Source organism: Acyrthosiphon pisum, chromosome A1 (genome assembly GCF_005508785.2).
Source record: "Acyrthosiphon pisum isolate AL4f chromosome A1, pea_aphid_22Mar2018_4r6ur, whole genome shotgun sequence".
Lineage (NCBI taxonomy): Eukaryota > Metazoa > Arthropoda > Insecta > Hemiptera > Aphididae > Acyrthosiphon > Acyrthosiphon pisum.
The window spans coordinates 43,948,091-43,973,682 of NC_042494.1; the positions used below are offsets into that span (position 1 = coordinate 43,948,091).

The 25,592-nt window shown below is 30.4% G+C and overlaps 1 protein-coding gene across 2 annotated transcripts; it reads right to left on the reverse strand.

The window, feature by feature from the left end:
- Positions 1–1,442: 1,442 nt before the first annotated feature.
- On the reverse strand, positions 1,443–15,833 carry LOC100571993 (mucin-5AC). 2 transcript variants are annotated; one of them, XM_003245282.4, is made up of 4 exons: positions 15,447–15,833; positions 4,973–5,047; positions 4,808–4,860; positions 1,443–4,735 (listed from the first exon to the last, which is right to left on the reverse strand). In XM_003245282.4, exons 2-4 carry the CDS (start codon positions 5,019–5,021, stop codon positions 2,069–2,071), a joined length of 2,769 nt encoding a protein of 922 aa, XP_003245330.1. In that variant the 5' UTR covers positions 5,022–5,047; positions 15,447–15,833; the 3' UTR covers positions 1,443–2,068. The 2 variants fall into 2 exon arrangements, with proteins under 2 accessions (XP_003245330.1, XP_016660893.1); XM_016805404.2 differs by lacking the exon at positions 15,447–15,833 and adding an exon at positions 8,274–8,644.
- Positions 15,834–25,592: the final 9,759 nt, after the last annotated feature.

The window sequence follows — 25,592 nt, forward strand, 5'->3', positions numbered from 1 at the left end:
ATAAAATATGTTGTTTAACAAGTAAAAATACATTAAACATACGTCATACAATAGAAACGTAAAACAATTACGTACGAAAAAGCAATAGTTTAAGCATATAAATAATTTTAGTACATTTTAATAAATGTAAATAATATATATTTTCACTAGGTAATTAATTTTCTATAACATTATGTGTGTACGGTGCACCTAATAGTTAAAGCATTTAATTTCGACATTATTATTTCAATACTTTATTGTCAGTAACATATTATTTAAAGGAGGACGGCTAGAGCCTCGACCAGCCGTGGCGTAATTTTTTAAGATATGTATTATTTTACATAGTCAATTTTCTGTTAATTAATAATGAAGTAAATAATTTAGGACAAGGAATATTAATAACAGTTTGGAGAGATGAGTCGCAACGCTATAATAAATCAAATAGAATACTTTAAAAAGTTGATTTAGAAATTGGAATATCAATGTATACCTAAATATAACTCTCTAATCCAGTACCTACATCAATTATCTTAGAGACTGCTTTAATCACTATGAACAAATTGAAATAATAAAATCTCGATAGTTATAAATACAAAACTAAAAGACGAAATAAAAAATAAAAATTGGAGATGTTTATTTGAGTTCTAGAAAATCATTTAAAATTAACACTTATATTGGATTCCATAACGACTGTGTTGAGAAAAGTACAAATTGCATAATATGACCAGGTAAATGCGAATTTTTCATTCTTCTTTAATATAACCGAATATGGTTAAAAAAATAATATTCAATGGATATGGGATATTTCATTTCCAAACGAATGCTTATACACTTTCTTATAACCTAATTTCGTTATTTTACCTAAAGACTAAAGAGCAATTATTATGAGAATCAGTTAAGGGGATGTGTCTGAAACTTAAAAACGAAGGGTTTAAAGACACATATTATATACCCTTATGTAAATATTGCATTGAGAATGTATCTATTTATAATCAGTGTTGTCCAGTATCAAATTGTTCTTCAAAACGTTTGTTTATTATCGTTTACTCAGTAAACTTTACTGCATTAAAACGAATAAAATGTTACTTGCGGTCGAGAATGACGGATGAACTAAATAGTTTGCCCGTATAAAATATGAAGACATAATCAATGAGTTTATCTCTAGAAAAACGCTCTAATGTGACTATGTGACAGATAAATAAGGATAAAAATATATTAAATGTGTTTAAATTAAATTTATTATTATAAAAAAAAATTATAATATTTATGGGTGGGGGAACCAGGGCGCAAAATGTCTGAATACGTCTCTGTCTATATTGTACATAGTATCTATTGTACGTATCATAATCTAAACTGAACTTGCGATTAACGATTGTAATAATATGTTTTTATTATTCAAATAAATAAGTGTAAATAGATACACAATAAAAATAATTAAATACAAAACTATATGTTAAAAACTATAAATATTATTTTTTATGTACAGTTCTAAAAAAATAAACTACGTACTACAATAATAATGTCACAACGAAATATTAATTAGATATAATTTAAATAGGGGAGAGTGGTCAACGATGAGACTATATACGTCTATACATATAATGAGTATAGAAGTGTATACATATATATTATTATGTCGTAGTACAAAATTTAATATATAGCATAACGACGACGTTGTAACGCAATAAAGATATTTAAAATTATTATATTGAATTACACAAAAGCCTAGAAATATCCGATCATTCAATATACGCTCGTTTCGACGAATAATTTATAAGTAATTAATGAAATAAAACAGGGGTGAATACTTAGTTATGAAAATCTATATTGACATCGATATGATCATATTTTTTATACTACAAAAGTATATTTTCAATCAATATTATTATATTATAATAATATGTGTACATTGTGTAGGACTGAGGGTCGACGCGTGCGTATTATAATGCGTAATAACCATTCTGCGTCGCGTGGTCGGATATTTCTCGGCTGTTTGTCGTGAGCACCTGTGGCGATACGGTTCTAATAATAAGGTTATCATTATTATAATATTATTATGTGTTGAGCAGCTACTATATAGCACCGGCGATCATCGCTGTTCGTTGTGGTGCCGTTTACTAGCCATTGACGACTGGAAGAACGACTCTATGGGCAACAGCGGTCTGTCGGCCGCATACGAGGTGTGATACTTGTGCCTCGGTGCCGCCGGAGTTACCGCGACCGTGGTTGCGACATAGTCTACGTCTTCGGAAGACGCGGCATCCATCGCCTCAGAAGACGTGTTCTCGTCGAGTGGCGACACGGAAGAGCTCCTCCTGAGCGCGTTGTACTCTTCGGCCGCTGCGACCGTGGCCGGCTGCACCGCGGCCGTCCTGATGGTCGGCACCGTCCGCCGTTTGGCCGAGTACACTGCCGGTCTGGTCGGCTCCGTGGCGGTCACCAGTTCGCTGCCCTCGTCCACCACCGCCACCGCTGAGTCGGTGCTCGTCCTCAGCCTGTTGTAGTACTTGCCAGGCTTATACTTGCTCCGGTACGCACGTTCCGTGGTGGTGTCCTGTTGCTGTTGTTGTTGTGGTTCGTCCGTGGTAGTTGTCGTCGATGTACCAGCCTTGTACCGGTTGGGCCGGACCCGCGGTTTGTACGACTTCCGGGCCGTCGTGTTGCCGGGTTGTTCAACGGTTTCCGGATCCGTGGGCGTGGGACTTGCGGTGGTCGTCGTCCTCCGTCCTACTGTAAATGACGCTTTCTCCGTACTGGGTGCGGTGGTGCTCGTCGTAGTGGTCGAGGTTTTATAGTCTTTGATACTGAATCGCGGTCGCGTACCGTTTCCGTACTTGGATTTTATTTTTGCCCGCGCATCCGCCGCTGCAGCGTCGGAGGCACTCGGCTGAGATGCGGTCGTGGTCGTCGTGGTAGCCGCAGTCGTGGTCGCTGCGGTCGTGGTAGTGGTGGTCGGTGCCAACGTCACTCGTTCAGGCACGTTTTCGTATTCAACTGCCGGGTATGGTTCTTTGGGCCTGGATGACGGCAATGGTTTCTTTTTCTTAAACTTATTCACCGACACCGGAACCGGTCGTTCTTCTCTGACCGGTGCGTAAGTCGTCGACGCCTCAGTTGTGGGGACAATTACCGTTTCGTAATCCTGGTGTTGTTGGTATTGCTGTCGTGGTCGGTAGTCCTGTTGGTGTTCTTGTAACTGTAACTGTTGACGATTAGGTACTGCATACTCATCGTAGTCGTCCGGCACGGCGGTGGTCGTAGTGGTAGTCGTCGTCGTGGTTGGTTTTCGCTTACGCGTTGTCTTGGGCGCGACCGTGGTCGTGGTTGTAGTCGTGGTCGAGGTCGAGGTTAACATCGGCTTGGTAGGACTTTTCAATATGTCATACTGCTCGCTGGACTCGTTCTCGTCCTGTTCCTCGCGAGCGTCGTACTCTGACGAACCACCCACCGTAGCGTCCTTGAAGTACGGCGCCTTTGGACGTCCGTCAGAGGGTTGCTGGTGGCCCAGCGTAACCGGAGTAGGCAGAAAGGCGGGCAGCGCGTTGACTTCCTTCACCGGGAATATCCGATAAAGCTCTTCGTTTTTAGGTGTCGGTGTCTGGTATTTGCTGAATGGCCTGGTCGCTGGGTGCGTAAACGCAGTCGACAAGTCCACGGTCACTGGACGGGTCGGTTGGCTGCCGTGTTCCTGGCCGAACCGCACTTCTGTGCCTACGTTCAGGTTGTGCACATACTGATTGGGTTTTATAAATACGTTTTGGTCTCCGTTCGTCTGTTCAAACGGTCGTGCGAAATTCGAGATCTGTGGGTACAAGTTTTGGTTTTCGACATGACCTGGATACTTTTGGAAATACTCCGATGGTTCACTTTCTGTAGACGATTTGTACTGCTGCTGCTGCTGCTGCTCTTGCTGCTGTTTTAGTTGTTGTTGTTGTTGTTGGTGGTGGTTGTGGTGGTGGTGTTGGTGTTGTTGCTTATTTTGTTGTGGCTGTTGTTGTATTGAATCTGAGGGGCTCACTAAATAAGGTTTTGGCCGTTGTTCTGCGTACACTTGTTTGTTATTACCCTGTGGTCTCGGGAAAATATGATCATTGGGCACATAATATGGTGTCAGTTTTTTAGGGGGATCTTGTACGATTGGTGGCTCTTTGAACCCAAAGCTCTTATGGTTGTTATTGTTGTTGTTGTGATTGTTGGGGTTGTTGTTGTAATTGTTGGGGTTGTTGTTGTGATTGTTGGGGTTGTTGTTGTAATTGTTGGGGTTGCTGTTGTAATTGTTAGGATTGTTGTTGATGTTATGGAATTGGAAGTTTTGGTAGAATTGTGGAGGTGGTTGTGGTGGTGGTGGTTTTTGATAATTTTGAGGGTGACGTTGTTGAGCGTTGAAAACTACGATTGCGGGAGGCTTTTGGTCTTCTGGTTCATTGAAATCATTCTGTTGAAAACGTCGGTCGTTAGTCTCTTCGTAATGTCTATCAAAGTTGTAGCTAGGCCTGAAATTTAAAGTGTGTGCTGGCTCTCGTGCTTCGATAGTTGCATGACCGAATTCACTAAAAGAACCTAATATAGTGGGTGGTGGTTGAGCGAACACTTCAATTTTGTTAGAAGCTGCCGGTTGTAGGTTGAGTGGTCGGTTGGTATACCGGACGGGTGGCGTAATATGCACTACCTGTGAAAATCCATTGTTGAGTCTAGTTGACCTTTTATCGATACCAGATACCGGTACCCAGTCGTCTTGCAAATCATTAGAGAAATCCTAAACAATCAATAAATATGTGAAACATGAAAATTAACAATTATTTTTAATACAATTAAATAATTAACTTACATTATTTTCCTTGGGTAAATAAAAATGTTCACCTTTGACGAACAAAATGAATCCTGAAAGAAACGATAAGTATCATTAACACTGTATATAATATATTATAATAGCTATGAATTATAATATACTAATAAATAATTAAATTCTTTTTTGAAAAAAACTAATATTTACCTAAAAGGATACTCAAAGAAATCAAACAAGTAGATGTTCTTACACTCATTGTTCAGTCGTAAAACCCATTTACTCCTGAAATACATACAAAAGTCATATATTAAAAACATTTATGTAATTTTACCTTCACAGCGTAAATACGTAGTTTAAAATGAAAAACGTGTAATTATAAATATTTTAAGCATAATTAATTCAATGTCATAAGTCAATAGCTGTACGGATGTATGAATTATAATTCATTGGAGTTCCCAAATGTATTTACTTTCTATTCATTACATCACATAGTTTAGTATCTATTAATTAATTTATTATATTTTTTTTTAAATTATTTTATTTTAATTGAATAATTTAAACTGTTAAATATTCTAGTTAATACAACGTATTATATTATAGTACTACAATAACAATAGAGTAAGAAGAAAACTCGAGCAGTTAAAGAATAATATTTACTAATAAGTTAATGAGTGTGGTTAGTCAGATCATGTTCCTGAATTCACAAAATTAATAAATTAATTTGATATCACCACACAACAATTAATATTTTTTTAAATATACATTAACAAATAACAATGTCTTTTTAAATATATTTTAGTTCTTTTCAGGCAGGAGAGTGTATTAAAAAAAAATACCCATATAGAAAAAAAATCTAAAATATATGGAGATATATTATTATAGTTTTAAATATTTAAATAGTTACAACTTATAACTTATAACTATTAACTATACTATGAGATAGGAACTTACTCATAAACTAAAACGGTTTTTTCTTCTAGAATGCAAATGTACCTCTCTAACCTACCTAGATACAAAAAACAACTCAACAGTTGTAGTACTGTACGTCTGTACCTATATTTATATTTTAATGTTTAACCAGTCGAAATTATAACACCGATTTGTTAACATGTATGTATTATTAGTTGCATACTCTACGTTTAATAGGGAGCTCACAATAAAACATTATATTACGTATTTATTTAATTGTTCAATAATTTAATATACCCCAATGAATCCATTTTAATTTTAGAAATCAACAATTCCGAACTCATTTGACAAATATATTATATTTTACATTAGACAAGAACATAATACTCCAACACCAAAGTTCAAACAGTTTGTTTCAAACTTCAAACAGTTACTAATTACCATAAAGTGAGTTATATTTTATAGTTAATAGTTTTCTGTATTCATATTTTATAATTATAAATCACATGGTCATCGGATTTATTAAAATTGGAAATATACAGTATTTCCCTTAAAAACTGCAAGTAACATATAAAATATTGTAACATTATAGTTTTATTACCTATGTGTTTTTGAACAAACAATTCTATATTCCGAATTCAAGTTTTTTTTTAATTCAGTAAATAATCATTGGGTTTATATGTATAAGTTATAACTTATAATATTGCAAGTGATCTTCCATCATACAATAATATTTTTAATATGCCACGATCTTTATTGTTGATAATGATTTTTTTTTTTTAATACATGTTCTGAACTAAAAATTAATATCTTTAAGCATTTTAATTAATTTGTATATTATTTAATATGAAATTAAAATTTTGACTGGAAAAAATAACTATTATTATTTATACTTTTTCCCTTTGAGGCTGTTCATATTAATAAATAAATAAATAATACATAATATAAATCTCCAATGTTTGCCCCGAATAATATCCAAGACTACTGACTTCATATTAAACAAGTGGCTCTTTATATTTTGTAGACAATTTTTCAAAGAAGAACATAGGCATGGTTATTTTTTGATTTTAATTTATTATTATATTGTATTGATTATTATTGTTAAAACAAAAATAATACAAAAAAAAAACAATAGGTATTATACCTATTATAGGCGTATTTAATTGTTATGTTCTGGTTTTTTGGCGAGGCAAATTAATATTTTTCTCATTGGTATCCATTATATTGTAGGTATATCTGTATAAACAATAAACATATTATCCTCATATTATTGTTTATCGGTGTTTACAGCTTTAGTAGTCTGCCCAGTATTAGTGTCCATTTTGACAGTGTTTCTAAATAATTCTAATTTATATCAACGTTTTTACGTCAACAAAAAACAAAATTTCATTTCCTGTTCTTTTGTCTTTTTACTTAACAGTAGAATGTGTCATTTTACATTCATCTAGTCAAAACGTTCCACGTACGATCGTAAAAAAAAGGAAAGTGTATGACACAATAAAACATGTAAAATTCACATTTATTGGTAATTTCGCATTTGTTTTTTTTATTGTTAATAACCCATTACCGGTGACGATAATATTATTTAATACGCACCTTTATATGCGCTCAAATTGTATACATATACGTTGCCATACAAACGTCAATGGAAATTGCTTACTCAATAGTATTATAGATTCTATATTTCTATATATATAATACTACATAATATTATGATTTTTTACGATAATTCATTGAATACAACCAAACTGACAAGCACGAAATGATAACCGCAAAAAAATATGAAAAAATTCACCAACACCGGAATAGGTAGATACTGAGTGTACATTTATTATGCTTAAGTTACTATAATAATAAAAATGTAATAATATAATATAATAATATAATGTAAATACTTGTACTTAAGTCCATTGTTTTAATTTTTTTCTTGGAATTCTCATTACTTATTTTAACCTATTAATTAATTAAAGTTTTAAATATCACACGACTCACCAATTTTTGTAGTACCTACTTATGTTATATTACAGTAGGAAGACATGAGTAGTATAGACATGTAGATATAAATATATAATATAGTAAGTACCTACCTATATACATACTAAATATTACTACTACTGACAGCACGGCTATAAAATGTATTTATTTTTTAAATTTCTAAATATATCTCTTTGATCTCAGCTGTGTATAATTTTTAATTAAGTACCTACCACCTACGCCAGCCATGGTCTATAAGTAGTGAGTACATGGACTAAAATCTTCCAATCGCCGAAGACTTACTAGTAATTAGATAATTAGTATATTATTTACTCTTGGTTTCGTTTAAGGCACAATAAACTAAATGTATTAAATATGAACAAGCACAATAAATAATAACATATTATCTCGGCCGAGTACAGAACGATCGAAGAGCGAACAAGAAAACCGCTAACCCGGCCTTGCATGGACATCCGGCGCTCCGATACAATGGGTGCACATGAAATAATATAATATTATTATCATCATCGCCGTGAACACGTGGAGACGAAGATTAACGTTTAATTGTCTTAGTGGCTAATGTTAACGCTGACTTATGGCATAATAATAATAATATCGTACTTACGATCTCGACGCGCGTGTTTGTTTACGCGGCAATTAGATCTATCAAAACCGCGTGAAACGCACAATAGCGAACGGATGATCTACGGACCGTGATCACGATAACAATGCGATGGAGCAACAATAACGCGTATTATTCGTAGGTATTTTACGAACGATATTATGCACATCGTCGTGTGACTTTTCCCGAGGACGGACGTGCGGCGCGACTGCCGCGACAGTGATAAGAGTGTACCGAGGAGAACCGTATAACAATGACGTCAAGGAAGCTGCGCATTAATCGCGTGCAACTGTGCAAGAGTATTACAATTTATAAGTTATACTATGGTTGTTTACAAGCATACCTACTTGTTATGTGTTCGAGTACTAGTTTTATGATTTTAATATATTATTTAACCATAAAAATTAAAATAAAAAACCTAAGTATACCTATGTTTATGCCGCAAGTACCTATACTTATTTTATGGAGGTTTGTCTATTGAACAGCTTTCATAGACAAGTATAAGTAGATATTGGAAAGTATTTGACATATATTTTAATATTTACCTACCTGCCTATTTAATATTTATATATTTGTAATTAAACGCTTATCTCAAAATATTTTAATACTTTTTCATTTGATCATTTAAATACATCTTTAAAAGTATTTTAAATTGTAGCAAATTTGCGTTCATCAGAATCGATCGTGTGTTGTTACTTGTTTGTTTTAAACTTTAATATTTTAGAGAGAATTGACCTATTACCAAACTTAGGGTAAGAACTTTAACTGTACTTAAGCGTCTGATTTATTTTTTAGATTTTAATTTTCAAGCGAAATATGAGTATGTAAAATATTATAAACTTGAAATTAAAAATTCACAAGACGATCTTAAAAATTTTAAATAACGAAAGAAAATCCGACGCTCAAACAGTAAGATAACGTTCTTACCCTTAGCATTGATAGTAGCATAGGCACAAATATGAGGGGGCGGGAGTGCTTAGCCCCCTAGAATTTCTATAGCCTCCCCAAAAACTATAATGATTTCATTACTCTAATTGAAAAGCACCAAAGAGGATCAAGTATAGACCTGATCTATAGCCCCCCCCCAAATTTTAAACACTTTTTACGCCTTGGATAGTAGATCGATTCACTCTTTAATTAATAATACGCAGTAGGTACACATTATCGATTCGGAATTCGGATGAACAGAAATGTGTGATGCCGTAAGTTTCTAAGACGAAAACACATTCATGGAAAGCGTCCTCTTACTATGTTAATCGGTTGATTTGATATCGAACATGTTGGTTGATGGTTCATATAATCATATCTATCTATGGCTAAAAATCTCTTAAGAATAGTTAAGATAACTGAACATTATAAACGGATATAACATTATAATATTCCGTATTCGATTTTGATATTTTATCAATTTATAAATCGATTACTGGCAACTGTATAAATGTATAATGAACTTGCAGGATCGGTATACAAATGCGAAGGTAAATTTAAAATACTTGGGCCACGATTCGTATATGAAAAAAAAGACCTCGGCGAGACGTGATTTTCTAAATCCGCAATATCATACGGTGGGGAAAACTCCGGACACGTTTTAGGTGGGTATATCTGCACGTACCAGTACATACATAATATATAATTATTAATTTAAAATAAAGTGATATCGCTACTCGATTGAAATTCCAACGGCACGCCATGTGCGTGTTTACACTGTTAAACACGAGCACCTCGTGTCGTCTGAGTATGCACACACATCACATACATATGTATATATCATACATGTAAGATGAGATATATATATATTTAGCACCGGAGTGAAGGTTATGTACACTTTCACTCGCCAATCGCTGCGACATTGACCTTCCAATGTTCGAAAAAAAACTCTCGCGCCGTAATGTTTACATCGGTTTTTTTCGCCTCCCGCGGTACAATTTTGTAACGTAAAATAATACATGCCTATTCATTACAAACGTTTATTGTTATTACAACAATTCACAGCTGCGCATGACGTAGTTTGACAGAAGTATGTATACAGCATGCAAGTGTATTGAAAACGGTTGGATACTCACTACAGTACGTCAGTATGACTGTATTATAATCATAATACAAGTACCTACTATATGTCTGTATGTGTTCTGCATCGTGGTCAAAAATAAATCCGAAAACGAGATTAAATTCGAACGGATTTTTTGTGACAAAATATAACAAAACACTATATAAGATTAGTGTCTAATTTATTACATATTAGTACCTACCTACACGCAGTAGGTACTTAAACATTTAACATTATAACGATTGTCTATTATAACTATAATTACTGTAGGTACTACTGATAGTGACTGGACGATAATAATATTTAACTATTTCAATTTAGGTATGAACCTAATGCCTCAAATATTTTATTCCAACATTGGAGATGATTAACGAGAATAAAATCTTAACATTTCAGAAAAAAATATCATCGAATTTTTGATTTGTTAATTTTTTTTTGATCAAATATAGTTAACAAAGTACAATAGTTAGGTAGGTACCAAACTAAATTCATTGACACTATCTGTAATAACAAAAGTAAATCCTTCAAATGGTATAGGATATGAGCACGATTTAAAATGTACACAACGCCCGTTGACGTATTTCTAAACCGTAACATAAATACAACGAAAAACGACAGAATAAAAGTGGTTTCACTTCAAAATTAAATAAAAAATAAAAATCACGTGCATTGTGTATTAATAGTAGGTAGGCATTATTCATCTTGCGCACTAAACACACACTCGCACTCGCATTGATTGAAATGCCAATCGGCGAATTTCAGTGATTTTCTAAAGTGACAATAATTTTCACCTTGTTCTATATCCGATGCGGATTGAATATTATTTAGCGAATATCCTGGTCACGTAAATTGGTGCCTAATTTGACGATGTGACCATAACGACAAAATGTAGGTATGCTTCCAATATTTATATGTCAAGGGATCCGCGAAGACCTCGTATTTCGATTAATTACCTACGATGCGAAATAGTAAAGTTAATATAAATTAAATGGTATTTTGGTTGCTGTGTCAATATAATATTTTCATACATATGGATACAAAGCAAGTCATTTTCAAGCAACTATTCGATCTCGTTAAGCTTTCACCGCAGAAATTCTACACATGTACTTAACACTCTAAATGAATCAACGTTAAAATAATGTAGCAATTTCGTCGGAGGTCGGTTCGAGACAATCCCGACATTCAGAGGTGCTCGTATGTAGTTAACCGGCTCGGAAATTATAGATTCATGAGTGCACGTTGTTAAATTAAAGACTGGAATACAATATATGATTAGCGCTATTTTTATAACATTTCACACTTGGTTTATTTTTTTTTTGTAGGACATCCAAACCTTATATTAATCTAATGATCCAAATGTCGAAACGTGCAAAATACATATTCCAGGTATTATAATAATAGTTAACTCTAAATACAAACGTGAGCGATAGGTTATACAGTACGTTGAAATATCGAATATATACGTAGGTACCTACAGTTTATGATTAAAAATCGTGTTCAAAATTAAATTAAAAATATATAATTTCATTTCTCGCTTATTTAAAATGTTTTATTAAAAAACATATTATGAGTTACATGAAAAAATAATTTACCTATTTCATTACTTTTTATTCTTATAATATTAACACTTTAATTTTAATTGCTTACATATTGACATATTGTTAGATATAGTTGTCAACGCCTAAAATTTATCACATCTCCCAATCTCCGCTAATACAACTAAAATCAAATAGTTTTTTTTTTAAATATAATTACTTTAGGTATTTATACATTAAAATTAATTATTAAATAACAGCTTAAAGTTTTACATATTTTAATAGGTACTCTAATCAAATTCCACTCTGACCATACTTCGGTATTATCTATAAATTGTGGCGTAGTAAATCCGCGCCTGTGTCGTACCTTCCTAGGCCCTAGTTCCCTACAAGTAGTGACTGTAATGACACATAGTTTTTGTCTTAGACATATATTATCTTAGTATCAGTCACAGGCCACAGGTTTAAACTGAACATATTTTCATAAGAAGCTCAACATTTTAGAGATAATGATGACTGACACGAAATAAGTAGTATATTAATTTTTACCGAATAATTATAAGTTATAACGTAAATTATATTCAATAATAAATGTAATAATAGTTGGTCGGTAGATGTAAGTGGTTAAATTTAATATATTTACTTTACCGATTTACGGGAAATAGCACTTCACTACAACTCAGAACGGAACAAAGTATTAGATAATTTATGCAGTCATGTAAGAAGCATTTAAATGGTTAGGGTGGTTAGGTAATGGAAATAATTAAGTATGGTGAGAAACCGTGATTTTAATTAAAAGCACAAACTTACAAACTTAATAGTTAATACGATACACGTGTTATATATAATACATAAAACATAATTTAAATTGATCTTGAATAAAAATCAATAATCCAATAATGTATTATTAGTTTTCATATTAAATTTGATTAAATATATTTTGAATACATAACCCAAATGTATCATGTCAACGTCGAAAAACCACATTTATATAGTTTGGGAGCTTTTGATTAATTAAAATTGTTTTTTTTTGTTTGTATCAAATTAAAATTTTAAGCTATTTTGTTTGTTTACATATTTATTGATTTCTAATTTAATATTTATTGGATTAACAACTTGTTCTCTATCACAAGAAGCTAGACACTTTCTACTTATCTAATTCAAAATTCGAATAGTAATTATATTATAATTTATGCATGTATTACCTATCTATATCTTGTACATTATATATTATTTTCATTCAAATTATTCATATGGTAAAAATAAATTATAAAAAACCAAATACTTATTTGAAATTTAAAATCAAACATATATAAAAAGTAATACACTAATAGGTAGGTATAAGATAAAATAGGTATATTAGATTTAGATATTTTTCATGTAATATAAAATTCACATTATTTATGAAAATGATATTTATTTTTTTATTGCGGAATCATCATAATTTTATCAAAATATTATACCTATTATTATGAATTAAATTATATACCTAGGTACCATAAATAAAATTTTCAGAATCAGCAGTGTAGACTTTTATTACTTGATAAACTGATAACAAAATAAGATCGGATGAAAGTTTGACACAAGGCTTATAGAATATACTCAATATAGTAGGTATATAGTTCTATACATCTTTCGTTTGACATTCAAACAAGAATATTTATTAAGATAAAAATTATCGTGGCAATTGTGACTAATATATAAAAAAAAATTAACAAAAGGAGATCGACTTTGAAATCGTCCGTATTCGACCTTTTGGCCACACTTGATAGAATATATAATATATTACATAGCGCAGTATAATTTACCTATATCATAGGATAATATTATAGGATGTTGTATATATAATATTATATAGATATTTATTTGGACATTCATGTGTTTCTAATCGTTAACGTCTATTAAGTATTATGTACATATAATGTTATATATAATATAAATAAAGGATAACCTAAAATTTTTTGAGAGGAGGGTTTAACAGGCTGATAATATTAAATAACCGCTAAAATTATAGTTATATTATTATTATTTTTTTTTTTATCACAAGAAGTCAAGAAGCTTATTTATTGTAATATAAATTCCAAGCAAACAGTTAATTTATCATTTATGTAACAACAACTTGTAATCTCTAATCAGGAAGATGTGTGGTACGTATTTTTTTAATTTTTAATCCGTGATTCCTACGCACGATACAGTACGGTGATTTTCTTACATTTCGTAATACATTTATAGCCTATAAGTACTATATAGGTAATAGGTATAGTACATTAATATTTTTATCTAGAGACTTACCTAATCGTTTGCCGCTAACAAAAAAATATTTTTTAAATAGGTAACCTACCTACCCTCTCGAATATTCAATTTTGAAAATAACTCGTTTATGTCACAATCAATATTAAAATATACCAAATACCAATAATGCCCATAATAATATATTTCATTATTTTTTTTCATGTTATAGTTTCTACATTTTAATAAGAATATTATGTAAGACTGCTCTAATAATAATGAATCAAGTATAAATACGCAATTGTAATGTTATAAACTTAAGTAAGTATTTAAATATATGTATAATATACATATAAGTTTATAAAGATTTATAGTTCTTTTTTTTTTTATTCTTTTTTTTTTGTTTAATTCCTATGAGTCTTTTTGCTGCAAGATTGCAAACGAAATATACAATCGAATACATTAAATTCTGAACTTCGGTAAAGGGAACATAATGTTGCCAAATAAATGATAAGATAATTTTTACAAACATAAATTTTACTTCGCCTATTTATTTATTAGCTTGTAATTACTATAGAGCTTAATTATAAATTAGGACTCAAATTTAAAAACAAATAAGTATATATATTGATATTGGTTTAGGTTTAGGAATTTATTTGAGAAAAAAATAAAAAATTTTATTGATATTTTGAAATAAGAATATATTTTAAGAGCAATTTATCCAATTTCAAAATATAATGAAAACCGTTACAACTGTTGTAAAACTTTCAGTAATTAATAATTTGTTTATTATTAATCGACGCCTACCATCAACGAGAAAATCCTTAAGAAAGTCCAAATGATTGATTAGGTACCTACTTCACGAGTGCCTCAATTAGAAAATGTACAATCAGTCATAACATTCTGTTTGATGTTTTGTTTCTTAATGTAAATAGTTAATCACATATGGAATAGAATAACACAACAACGAAAATATATTGGTCTGGCCACTACCTTAAGTATAACGATATATAACGCATGTTCAATGATATAACGAAGCAAATTAACAACATGCACGAGTTTTCGCGGATAGAATTCGGGCGCGAAAGTGTTGATCCACTTGAACCCTATAGGTACAATAAAATGATTAACAAATAAGTTTTCACTTTTAATACTATAATATTATAATAGATATGGTATTTAACCCGTTCTAAAAATATACATACTTACAATGCAATTATAATAACATAATATAAAACTGGATAAATAAAACTCACACACAGCGCATATGAGTCAATGACAATTATTATAATGTTATACCTTGTTAATTATTAGCGTAGATCAGTGCCTTCGGATAGAAACATAAAACGTCAGTTTTGGACTTACTTGAAAAAGAATGTTGAAGCACTGCAGGTGTATTACAGTGCAGTGCAGTGGCGCGAACGTCGAATATGTATAATATATTATTAATCCACGTAAAGGGGCGGACGAAAAGTACAAACGGCGCACTGCCACAGGGTTCGGTTGAGCTGAACGCAAGACGAAACGAAAAGGTTAAAACGTCGAGAAAAAGAAGCAAAACCGTAGACCGCGGTGTTTGTCGCGTGGACTGCGTACAACGGTACAATAAATACGCGGAATGCGATGGGAATGATCGACACTGACGATGATAATGACGATAGAAATAATAATAAAAAATAATAAAGTGCAGCAGCGTGCGCGTGCGTTGCCGGTGACAAGTCGAATGAACGAAATCGAATGTGGGTTTATTGGTCGGTTTCCGATGTGAATACGGCGCGGCGGCAGCGGCAAAAGAAAGTAGGCTAGTCATGACACTGTATATAGCTAATAGTACCTGGAGTGTGCCTAACAACAAAACGACACGGAGGACTCGTGTATATACCCTTTCCATTCTTCTTTGAGATCTACGCAATATTATATATTATATACCTGATTTCGTCCTGTAAGTATTTAAAACATAAATTATTTTTCCATCCCTTGCAAGTTTCACGTTTATATTGCCGAAGGAAGTTGACGCGTCTATTGAGATTCCGAAACCGTGCGCATTTTCGTAGGGAATTTTGAGTTATTATTATATTAGGTATGTAATATGTATACAATTTTTAAACAACGCAATTCAACCACTTTTGAGCCTTCTTCAAATTTTTAGTTTGCTGAGAGGTGGTGGAACTTTGATTATATAGGTAATATATGTATAATAATACGTATATACTATATCTACTATATACTAATATCGTTAATATTGGTTTTATAAATTATAAGTACTTTTAACTATGATTAACTATAAATCGTTTGTCGAGAAACTGATCGGGAGGTGGCGGATGGTTGGCAAAATCACACTATTGTAGAGGTCTCTAATTTCATACGTCACCCGACAATTCAATAGTTAGAGGTAGTCGAAGTTTACCGGTACACCGCCGTAAATTGATTTTTACATACGAAAATACGATTGAATAAATTTATTTGTCCACCTCACACTTATCACAGACGCTGCTACATAATATTATTATAATTTATTTGTCATGTCGCGGGTTTGATATACGTATAATAGCCATAGTTATATATCGTATATATAATATTGTATACTATCAATTCAACAATAACGACGCGTGCCTCGCGGACTTTATAAACGAGTGAAGGGAATAATTACATGTTGGCATAGGTACGGGTTATCACTACCTATTATACCTACATCTAACCGGTTCGTCTATACATTAAATGTATTTAATTTTTTTTTTAATGAAAATTGCAGCACTCTGTATCTATATATATAGCCCGATATAGGCTACATAGTACACGTCATATTATATTATAATAGCGTTCGTGGCTTGCAAAATCGTTAAATTTAAATTTACTTTACAGCTAAATGATATTGGTGCATAAATTTAGATTATTTAAAAACGTTGCACCCAAGCTCTCGTATATAATATTATATCGAATTATTGTAAAAGCAGATATGGATTCGTTCAAAATTGGTACAAAATTAATTTCAAGTTCTACATATTATTCTAATTTTAACATCCATTTTCTGATATTAGCTCGTGATCAAAATCTGAAGAATACAATAGTATTTCTAAGTATATCTGCGATTTGTGAACCATACTAAAAAATAAATTGAAAATCGCTTCAAGCATATTATTTATTTTTTAATTCAACAATTTTTGTTTTTTTTATGTTTGAAACAACAGATTTAGAGAATTCATTTATATATTGTGTCATGAATCAAATCAAGTATCTTAACTGAAGTTTAAAAAAAAGTTATTATTTTTTATGATAATAATTATACATTAATTAACTATCGGATAAAACTACTTGTTGCCCAATAATAATAATTGATATTATTCATTCATCAACATCTCATGTAGTGAACATAATAATAAAAATTATTCTAATTTGTTTATTGATGATGAGATTAATATCAAATGAATATAATATAGAAAGACGTTTTTTATTGCTAAATTACTGTCTTGTCTCACCTTCTGATTCCGAAAACTTCTACCTTGCATAATGTGTTCATTCCGGTTAGGTTAGGTTTTTACTTTTTTAGCTTGTCTTGTACGTGTAAATTATACTTGCAAAGATTTTTATGGTCACTTGAGATGAATCTAGTCCAAAATGAATTGCATAACGCCCGTTGTTTCGTTACATATAATAATATGGACTTAGGTATCGTTGTTCTTACGTGTCATCTGGACCGAAGAACGAGGACGGTATCTAAACATCTCGGTTGCAAGATCAATAACAATAATCCACTTTTCCAACGCTCAGATTATTGAATAGCTGGATAGTTTGCTAAGTACCTACTGACATCGTGGTTGCAACATGTAGGATGTGACGTTGTCTTTATTTTTAGTCTCTGAGTCTGTATAGAACAAAACAAAAAAAAATTTAATTTACTTCATAAATATAATACATAGGTACAACTGCTGCAACGAATTAAAATATGACATAATATAATAAGCATCTGCTATGCCGCTATTTCCAGTGGCCACTAGTATATTATATGCTAATACAATACGATTTCATATTTATAACGGTACTCGGTAGCATATTATACTCATGTTTGAATTCAATATTCTAAAATTTTTCAAAACAAAATAATGGTTAACCAATAATAATTAACATATTAATATATTATTATGAAAATGGATAATAAACTAACAAAGTTTTTTGATTTGTAAATATTATTAGTCCATATTTTATACCCCTCGGGCCTCGGCCCTCCCACCCATCTTTTGATAAATCCCTATTTTGTCTCACATACGGAAATGATAGTTTAAGTAATAGTGAAATGTTTAAATTTTCAACAATTTTTTGAATAGGTAACAAAAATGGTTTGACGAGAAATCAATATTTTACGTTTTTTTTTAGCTATTTATATTGAAATTGTCAATAATCTTAGGCCAAACATATCAAAATTCGGGTTCTGGCATACGTGACACAAAATATAGATTTTAGAAAGTGTTATTTGTGAGAGGGAGGGAGGGGTTGTACACATTTTTAAATTTTGGTTACAAATGTGTACAAATTGTATGATAAATAATAAATTATTGATGTGGTATTTGAACTGAATTTCAAACACGCGGCCTGATACGGGTGTCAGCATCATGCAGAACATTTTTATTTATTTTATTTTATACCTATATGTGGCTATGTATAGTAGCATACACAAACAACATTATTTCTAACCGCAATATAACAAATTATGGATTTACAAATCTGAAATACAATAAATTATTTTTATTTTAACGATTTATGATTCGTATGATACCTGCATGACATGAAATTCTGATAACTCCGTGTTATTTAGAAATATCAATTTCATCGTACAAATTTACTATTTGAATTACATGATGTTGGAGTTAGATAACATTAGAGATCAAATATTCAAATTATACGATACACGCGCACAGTACACAGTACACAGTGCACACATATAGAAATCTAAGAAAATGTAACCAATGTGGCAATGTATAATGAAATGAATATTATTTAAGCATTATCATTTTTATTAAAATTCTAGAAATTACAAAAAAATTATCTCGCACACTCGAACCTATCATTTTGCAGAACCTATTTCCTTGCAATAAGTAACTTTAAAGAGAGTAATGTTTAGTTATTAATTATTTTTTTATATAGGTAATTCAGTATATTATTTTGTTCATAATAAAATCATAAATTAGTAGATAAACAAAGCTAGTGTAGGTTGTAGCCTTGTTTACCTATTAAGTACTGATATTATTATCGTCGATAAGATATCTGCTATAAATCTTTCACATTTCGTTAACCAATTGATAGGTGAAAGACATAGGGCAAAAATAATAGTACTAACTCAAGTTAATATGTAAATATACCGAATTTCTAATAATAAAATTGGTATAAGTAGGTAATATGTTATTTATGATAATTCTCATAAAACAAGAAATACAATTTTTACTGCCTTATACACATGATAGTGTCTATATTTTTATATAGGTAATGAAAAATCAAACTCTAAGTATATTATGTACACAATTTCAAGGTTTATTAACGTAACGACTAAACGGTCTAAACGACATAATGGGATGGGATGCGTTCTGATCGGCTCTCTAAAGACTAAAACACAACTGAAACTTTAATCGGTCTATCGCATCGAGATTTGAGATAGTATAAAAATAATATAATCACCGTAAACAATAACAGATATTATCGTGTTATATAAACATAGAAATAATATTATTATTATATAGACTTTCCGATTGTCTCTAAAATATCTTACTACCTACATGTCTACATAATTTAGTATTTGAGGCTTTCAGAAATTATAGTGACGCTGTAATTTATTTACGATTGTAGTCACTGATTAATATAGGTACCTATAGAGAGAGCACACAATATTATCTAGTATATTATTTATTAATCACTTATCTAATAGTAATTTTTAGTTGTACAAATGTATGAAACAAATGAGCCGCGCAAAGTAATTATGTTATATTATGTTTTATGAACTAGTTTAGTGATTTTTGGGCAGCCTAACACTAATACTTTACCATTACACCACGAACTGTTACAGACGTAACAACAATTCGTCATTTGCTCTGAATAATGTATTATTCAATCATCCGTAGGATACACCAAATTGATTTTCTTGGATTTGATTGAATACACTTTCAGTATTTTTACGATTTTTTAACTGTTTACAAACACTACGCCGGGTAGTACGCCCAGATTTTTATTATTACCACACTATGTGATGAATTCACTTAAAGATAATATGCATACGTAACGACAATGGATAATACTTTTACTCTAAACAGCTCTGTGCACAGTCATCGAGTACGTCTTATTGTAATCGTCGTTTTCTTTCGTCAACGAAGATAGTTTACTATCAACTAACTACCTACAGTTGGAGAAGATTAATAATTTACCTTTGATTATCTGGACATGCAAATAATATTATAATATGTTTGAAATGTAATTGGAATATAGGTATGTATATAATTACATTGATATACTCGAATACCTATCATATAAAGATTTTGTTAACAGAAAATATTTGAAATGGTTGTAATTTCCTTCCAGGCCAACTTATGAATAGCTACAAATTCATATTTTTTCAATTCACCTAATGTATACCTATCACCTATCACTTAATGCACCATCTGCATCAAACAACGTTTTTTATTATATTTATGGTATAATTGTGTAAATACCTTTTAAATAACATTAATGCTTATTAATATATTATAAGTAACAAAAAATCACCGATGTTCACCGAGTTTACTTTTATCGGCCATTTACATATTACACGTAATCCCTACAATACCACTCATACGCTTGTATAGTAAAAAAAAAATAACAATTTACAGATTGTGTATTTCAATTAAAAAAAAAAAAAAAAAATTATAGATTCTATGTGTGTACGTTTACACATAAGTCAATGATTATTTAAAATAAGAAAAAGCAAAACTAAAATATACAATTCTGATTAATTAATTTGATTCAATTGTTCTCTTTATGATGATAGAATACAAATTGCAATACCATTTCATTACTAAATTAATAAGTAAATTTAATCACGTTTGTTTTTAAAATCAGTGTCATCAAACTATAGAATATTATATTATATTTCAAGGCACAACAGTAAAATCAATAAATATAAATTATAACATTTTAAATGAGATCTATAAATACCAAGAAGAAGAATCGAGACATTTTAAAATGTAGAATTAAAAAACATAGGTACAATAACATTATAGATATATAAAAAATACGTTAATAATCAAGAAATTTATGAGGCAAAAATTGCTCTAAATTAAATAAGTTATTAAATCCCTCCTTTGTTCCAATTAAATCGTCCGTTTATTTATGTAGGTACCTACACATTTAAAACCACTCTATTGAGAAATAATAAAAGTATAAGTAGGTAAGTACACCTAGTACCAACTGGATTCTCTCTCTACATATTATGTATATTCCAAACGCATCTAGTTATTTCAAAATAATCCAATTATGGTCTAATAAAAAAAAACATAAACATTTTTTAAATTACCAATCATTTTATTAAACATTCTTAATCAATATTGGTCTCACACTTTGTATAAAACATAATATTGACACCCATTTAAACAGTTTAGCCAATATTATGAGCTTACTGTAATTATATAAATTATTGAGGTGGGTCAACCCTATAATGATATGTACCCAGGCCCGGATAGAACCAACGAGGTTGGTAAATTTTAGTACCTAGATTAAGAATTAAACCGTTTTTTTTTATGTTTGATACAATAGTATTACTCATTAATATTTCATTGAACAACCATTTTTTTTCTTTAGTAGAATATATCAACCGCGTTTATATATAAGGCCATTTACAAATATGTAAATCAAATTATAAAAAAGTGGGTAAGTGGATGTCGCTCTGCTGTACAGTAGGTTACTGTAATGGATGGTGTTAAATTTGAATTCAATGATATATAATATCATTGTATAAGAAAAACGATTCTGAGCGAAAACGGTCAGTCAGCCTATGATATTACCAAGTAGGTATATTTGATGATATTATTGTGAATAAAGTAATTTATATATAACCTTTTTACGTGGAACCTTGTTTTAAATTTTTAACTACAAAATAATTTATTACATTTTAATTTGATAAATTTTGTCAAAATTTGAACTTTAAATGCTTATAAAAAAATGTATATGTATTTTTAATATTTTTCAACTGCTATTGTAACAATATATCAAGAGCCTTGCATTACATTTTCACGCTTTTTACCTAACAAATTAAATTGTATTGATTTTTATAGAAAACAAACTAAAAAAATTGAAAACTGACAATGTCCGTAAACAGCTCAAAAAGAGTCAAATTATTTTCAAAATTTTATCGTGTATAGAAAATGCTAATATAAACATACAGTGAAATTTTCAAGTATCTACATTTATTCGTATTTTTAATTACAACAAAAAAAAATTTTAAAAAAATTCTCATCACTGTAAAATCAATATATTCATTGCTCCGCTCAGAATCTAAAAGTATATCCATTATATTAAATTTGATTGATGTTGGTTTATTCTTGAAATGAAGTCGAGTAATTTGATGTTCGTTGTCAATAAATTCCTATCATACTTTAGACTTTTAGAGCTTCTGAAAGGTTGTTGGAACTCCAACTATAGACATGGACTGAAAATTTAACATTATATTTTCGTAAAAAATAAAAATGACAAACAATTCTAAATTGCTTATAAAATATAAATTATGGATGGTTATTATAACTAAAATATGGTGTATGAGGCATTAGTTTTAATTTTTAATTTTTTTAACATCGTCATGGTATATCCAATCGGAAACATTTCTACATTGATACATTCCTACTATTTAACTAATTCTATAGTAACACAATCGATATTGTGTGGATACGTATAAAGAAACCATGCGAAATATAGTATTTTGGAAATAGTTTACCAAATTAGGTAATTTATTCAGATATTTAGAACCTTATTTTATTCTGTATCATGATTAACACGTGAAAATAATAATGTATAATTTGAGTATAATATATAAATTAAATCGAGAGGTTAGTAAAAGTAACATGTTGTTTATACATCCGTATATAGACATCTATATACGTAGACACGTAGCTACCTATATTTAATATTATATATATATATATTATAGTTAGGTGCCTCAAACATATAATTTTATGAAAATGAAATACAAATTTACCAAATACCAATCTAAGAAAACACATTCTATAGAAATATAGAATATATTGCTTTTTTATACGATCCAGCTATTATCAATAACTAGCATATTATTACCTATGGGCTATGACATTGTTTAGTTTCATCATTCAGTATTTAACGACGTATTTGTAACATATTAAAGTTAAGTTACATAAGCGATAGGTAAGTACCTCGTACTTGAAAACCTAAATCATTATAAATAATTTATCATTTTTTTATTAGAATATTTTGTTAAATAAAATATGACCACAATAATATCTATAATACCTATATTAATATAATCATAACAACTTATTTTTTTTTTTTATTAATATTTCAACAGTACGTCAGTAGGTGTCTATGAAAATAATTAATATAAGTACCTATGCTAGCTGTGTTAAACACGTGGAGTCACCAGTCACTGATATATATTTGTGTCCGAACTGTGTATGGATGAATTATGGAGTAGTATAGGTATTGGTAATTTGTGGCAAATGGTGTTATAAATTATTTAAATTGTGCAAGGTTTTTTTACTGACCATCCCCATTTAGAAATTCTGGATACGCCACCGCTTATATATATATATATATATATATATATATTATATAGTAGGTAAGGTATACCTACAATATAATTGGTATATATAGTTGTATCTGCAAATTAAACAACACATGTCCAAATCTAATCTTAAAATTGTTTTATGCTATTAATTATTTATCATATAAGTACAAATATTTTAGATATAGGCAATAGATTAAAGTAATATATCCCTTTTGGATAGGAATCATTTACAGACTACAGCTCGACGAAAAAAAAATGTATACGTTAAAATAGTAGGTAGCAATATTATTTCTAAATTATATGTGACCATGCCTTACACAAACTCAAAATATATAGGTAAATAAATTAGCTGCACAATTTACATGGTAATAGTAATAATGATCTACAACCATATTAATAATTTCTACATATTATACTGTGAAATGTAATCCTCAATAAAACAAACTCAAAATTGTGTCTTAAAAATAATATACTTACCTACATGCTTGCACGATTCACAAACCAAATACGTATGGCAACATTATATTATAATATAGATATGTTAATATTATTGCTTATTGCGACATGGTGTAGAAAGCGTAAGTGACTATAGTTTTTCTTTTTTGCTATTCTTGTGATTATATATTTTTTTCTAGCAGTAGATTAGCGGTTTATGTCGACGACCGCTGCACAGGGCTCGTTTTCGTTACGGTCATAAAATCTACTCAGTTACTTTTTAAAACGGCAGTGCACGTACCTACCTACTAACCATAAGGATCCATTTCCCATGCAAGTGTAATTGGGTACCTGAACATTCGAATAAATACATACTTATTAGGCATATATACTTACATAGTTACATGGCATCATGCATGCACGATAGTTATATAAGATTTATTTTTTTCTTCTCTCCGTCCAACGCGAATTATTTTATGTGGTGCATTCGTCCTAATGTTGAATAATAAATTGTAAACAATGATATAATAACATTGTTATAAAGGCCAAACACTACAAATCTCCGACTTTCTACCGACTTGTATACCTATATCTGGGTACCTATACCTAGTTAAATATGTAAGTTTCCCTCAATTTTAATTTTGACTTTTCGCCATGTCTTGTTCCCACATACAATTAGTAATTACACACACGTCATGTACCTACTCATGTGTATAATATTATCGAGATTATTATTTTTGGTTACATAGCTAACCAAGGACTAGTTAAAAATGTTACATGCAAATATTATTTCTTTTCAAAATACTGAGCACTTAATATAGAGGACTACACGAAGAAAATTACTAAAACATAAACTGACATACATATTATTACATACTATATAGTATACCTATACAATAGAATTATAAATCAATATTTGAGACAAACGGGCAGAGAAGAATGTTTGTAGAACAAATGTATAAAATATTTTTCCTAAGCATATTTGAGTTTAATGTTTGTGACGTTACCTACACAGTTATATCTTTATAATTTGGAATTTTTAATCGCATTATGGATTGTTTCTAACATATTAACGATAATAACCATTTTACGCTCATTCGTCCACGGTTTTAGCTTCGTTCGTCAGTTTTAAAATTGACCTATATAATATATGCTATGATAAAAGTATAAAATCTTTATCACTATAATATCAAAACTGGTAAACGAAAATGCGTGTGTGTCTGACCTAAAGGTGACGACTTTGTTTGTGATTTTCTGGAAGCGATGTGGGTTATGTGCATAAAATTACAAAAAAAAAAATAAAGTGCTAC

Coding starts and splice junctions, on each gene's coding strand:
- LOC100571993 (XM_003245282.4), bottom strand. CDS start 5,021: ATGAGTGTAAGAACATCTACTTGTTTGATTTCTTTGAGTATCCTTTTA. Junction 4,861..4,972: donor TTCTTTGAGTATCCTTTTAG/GTAAATATTAGT, acceptor CGTTTCTTTCAG/GATTCATTTTGTTCGTCAAA. Junction 4,736..4,807: donor ATTTACCCAAGGAAAATAAT/GTAAGTTAATTA, acceptor TTGATTGTTTAG/GATTTCTCTAATGATTTGCA.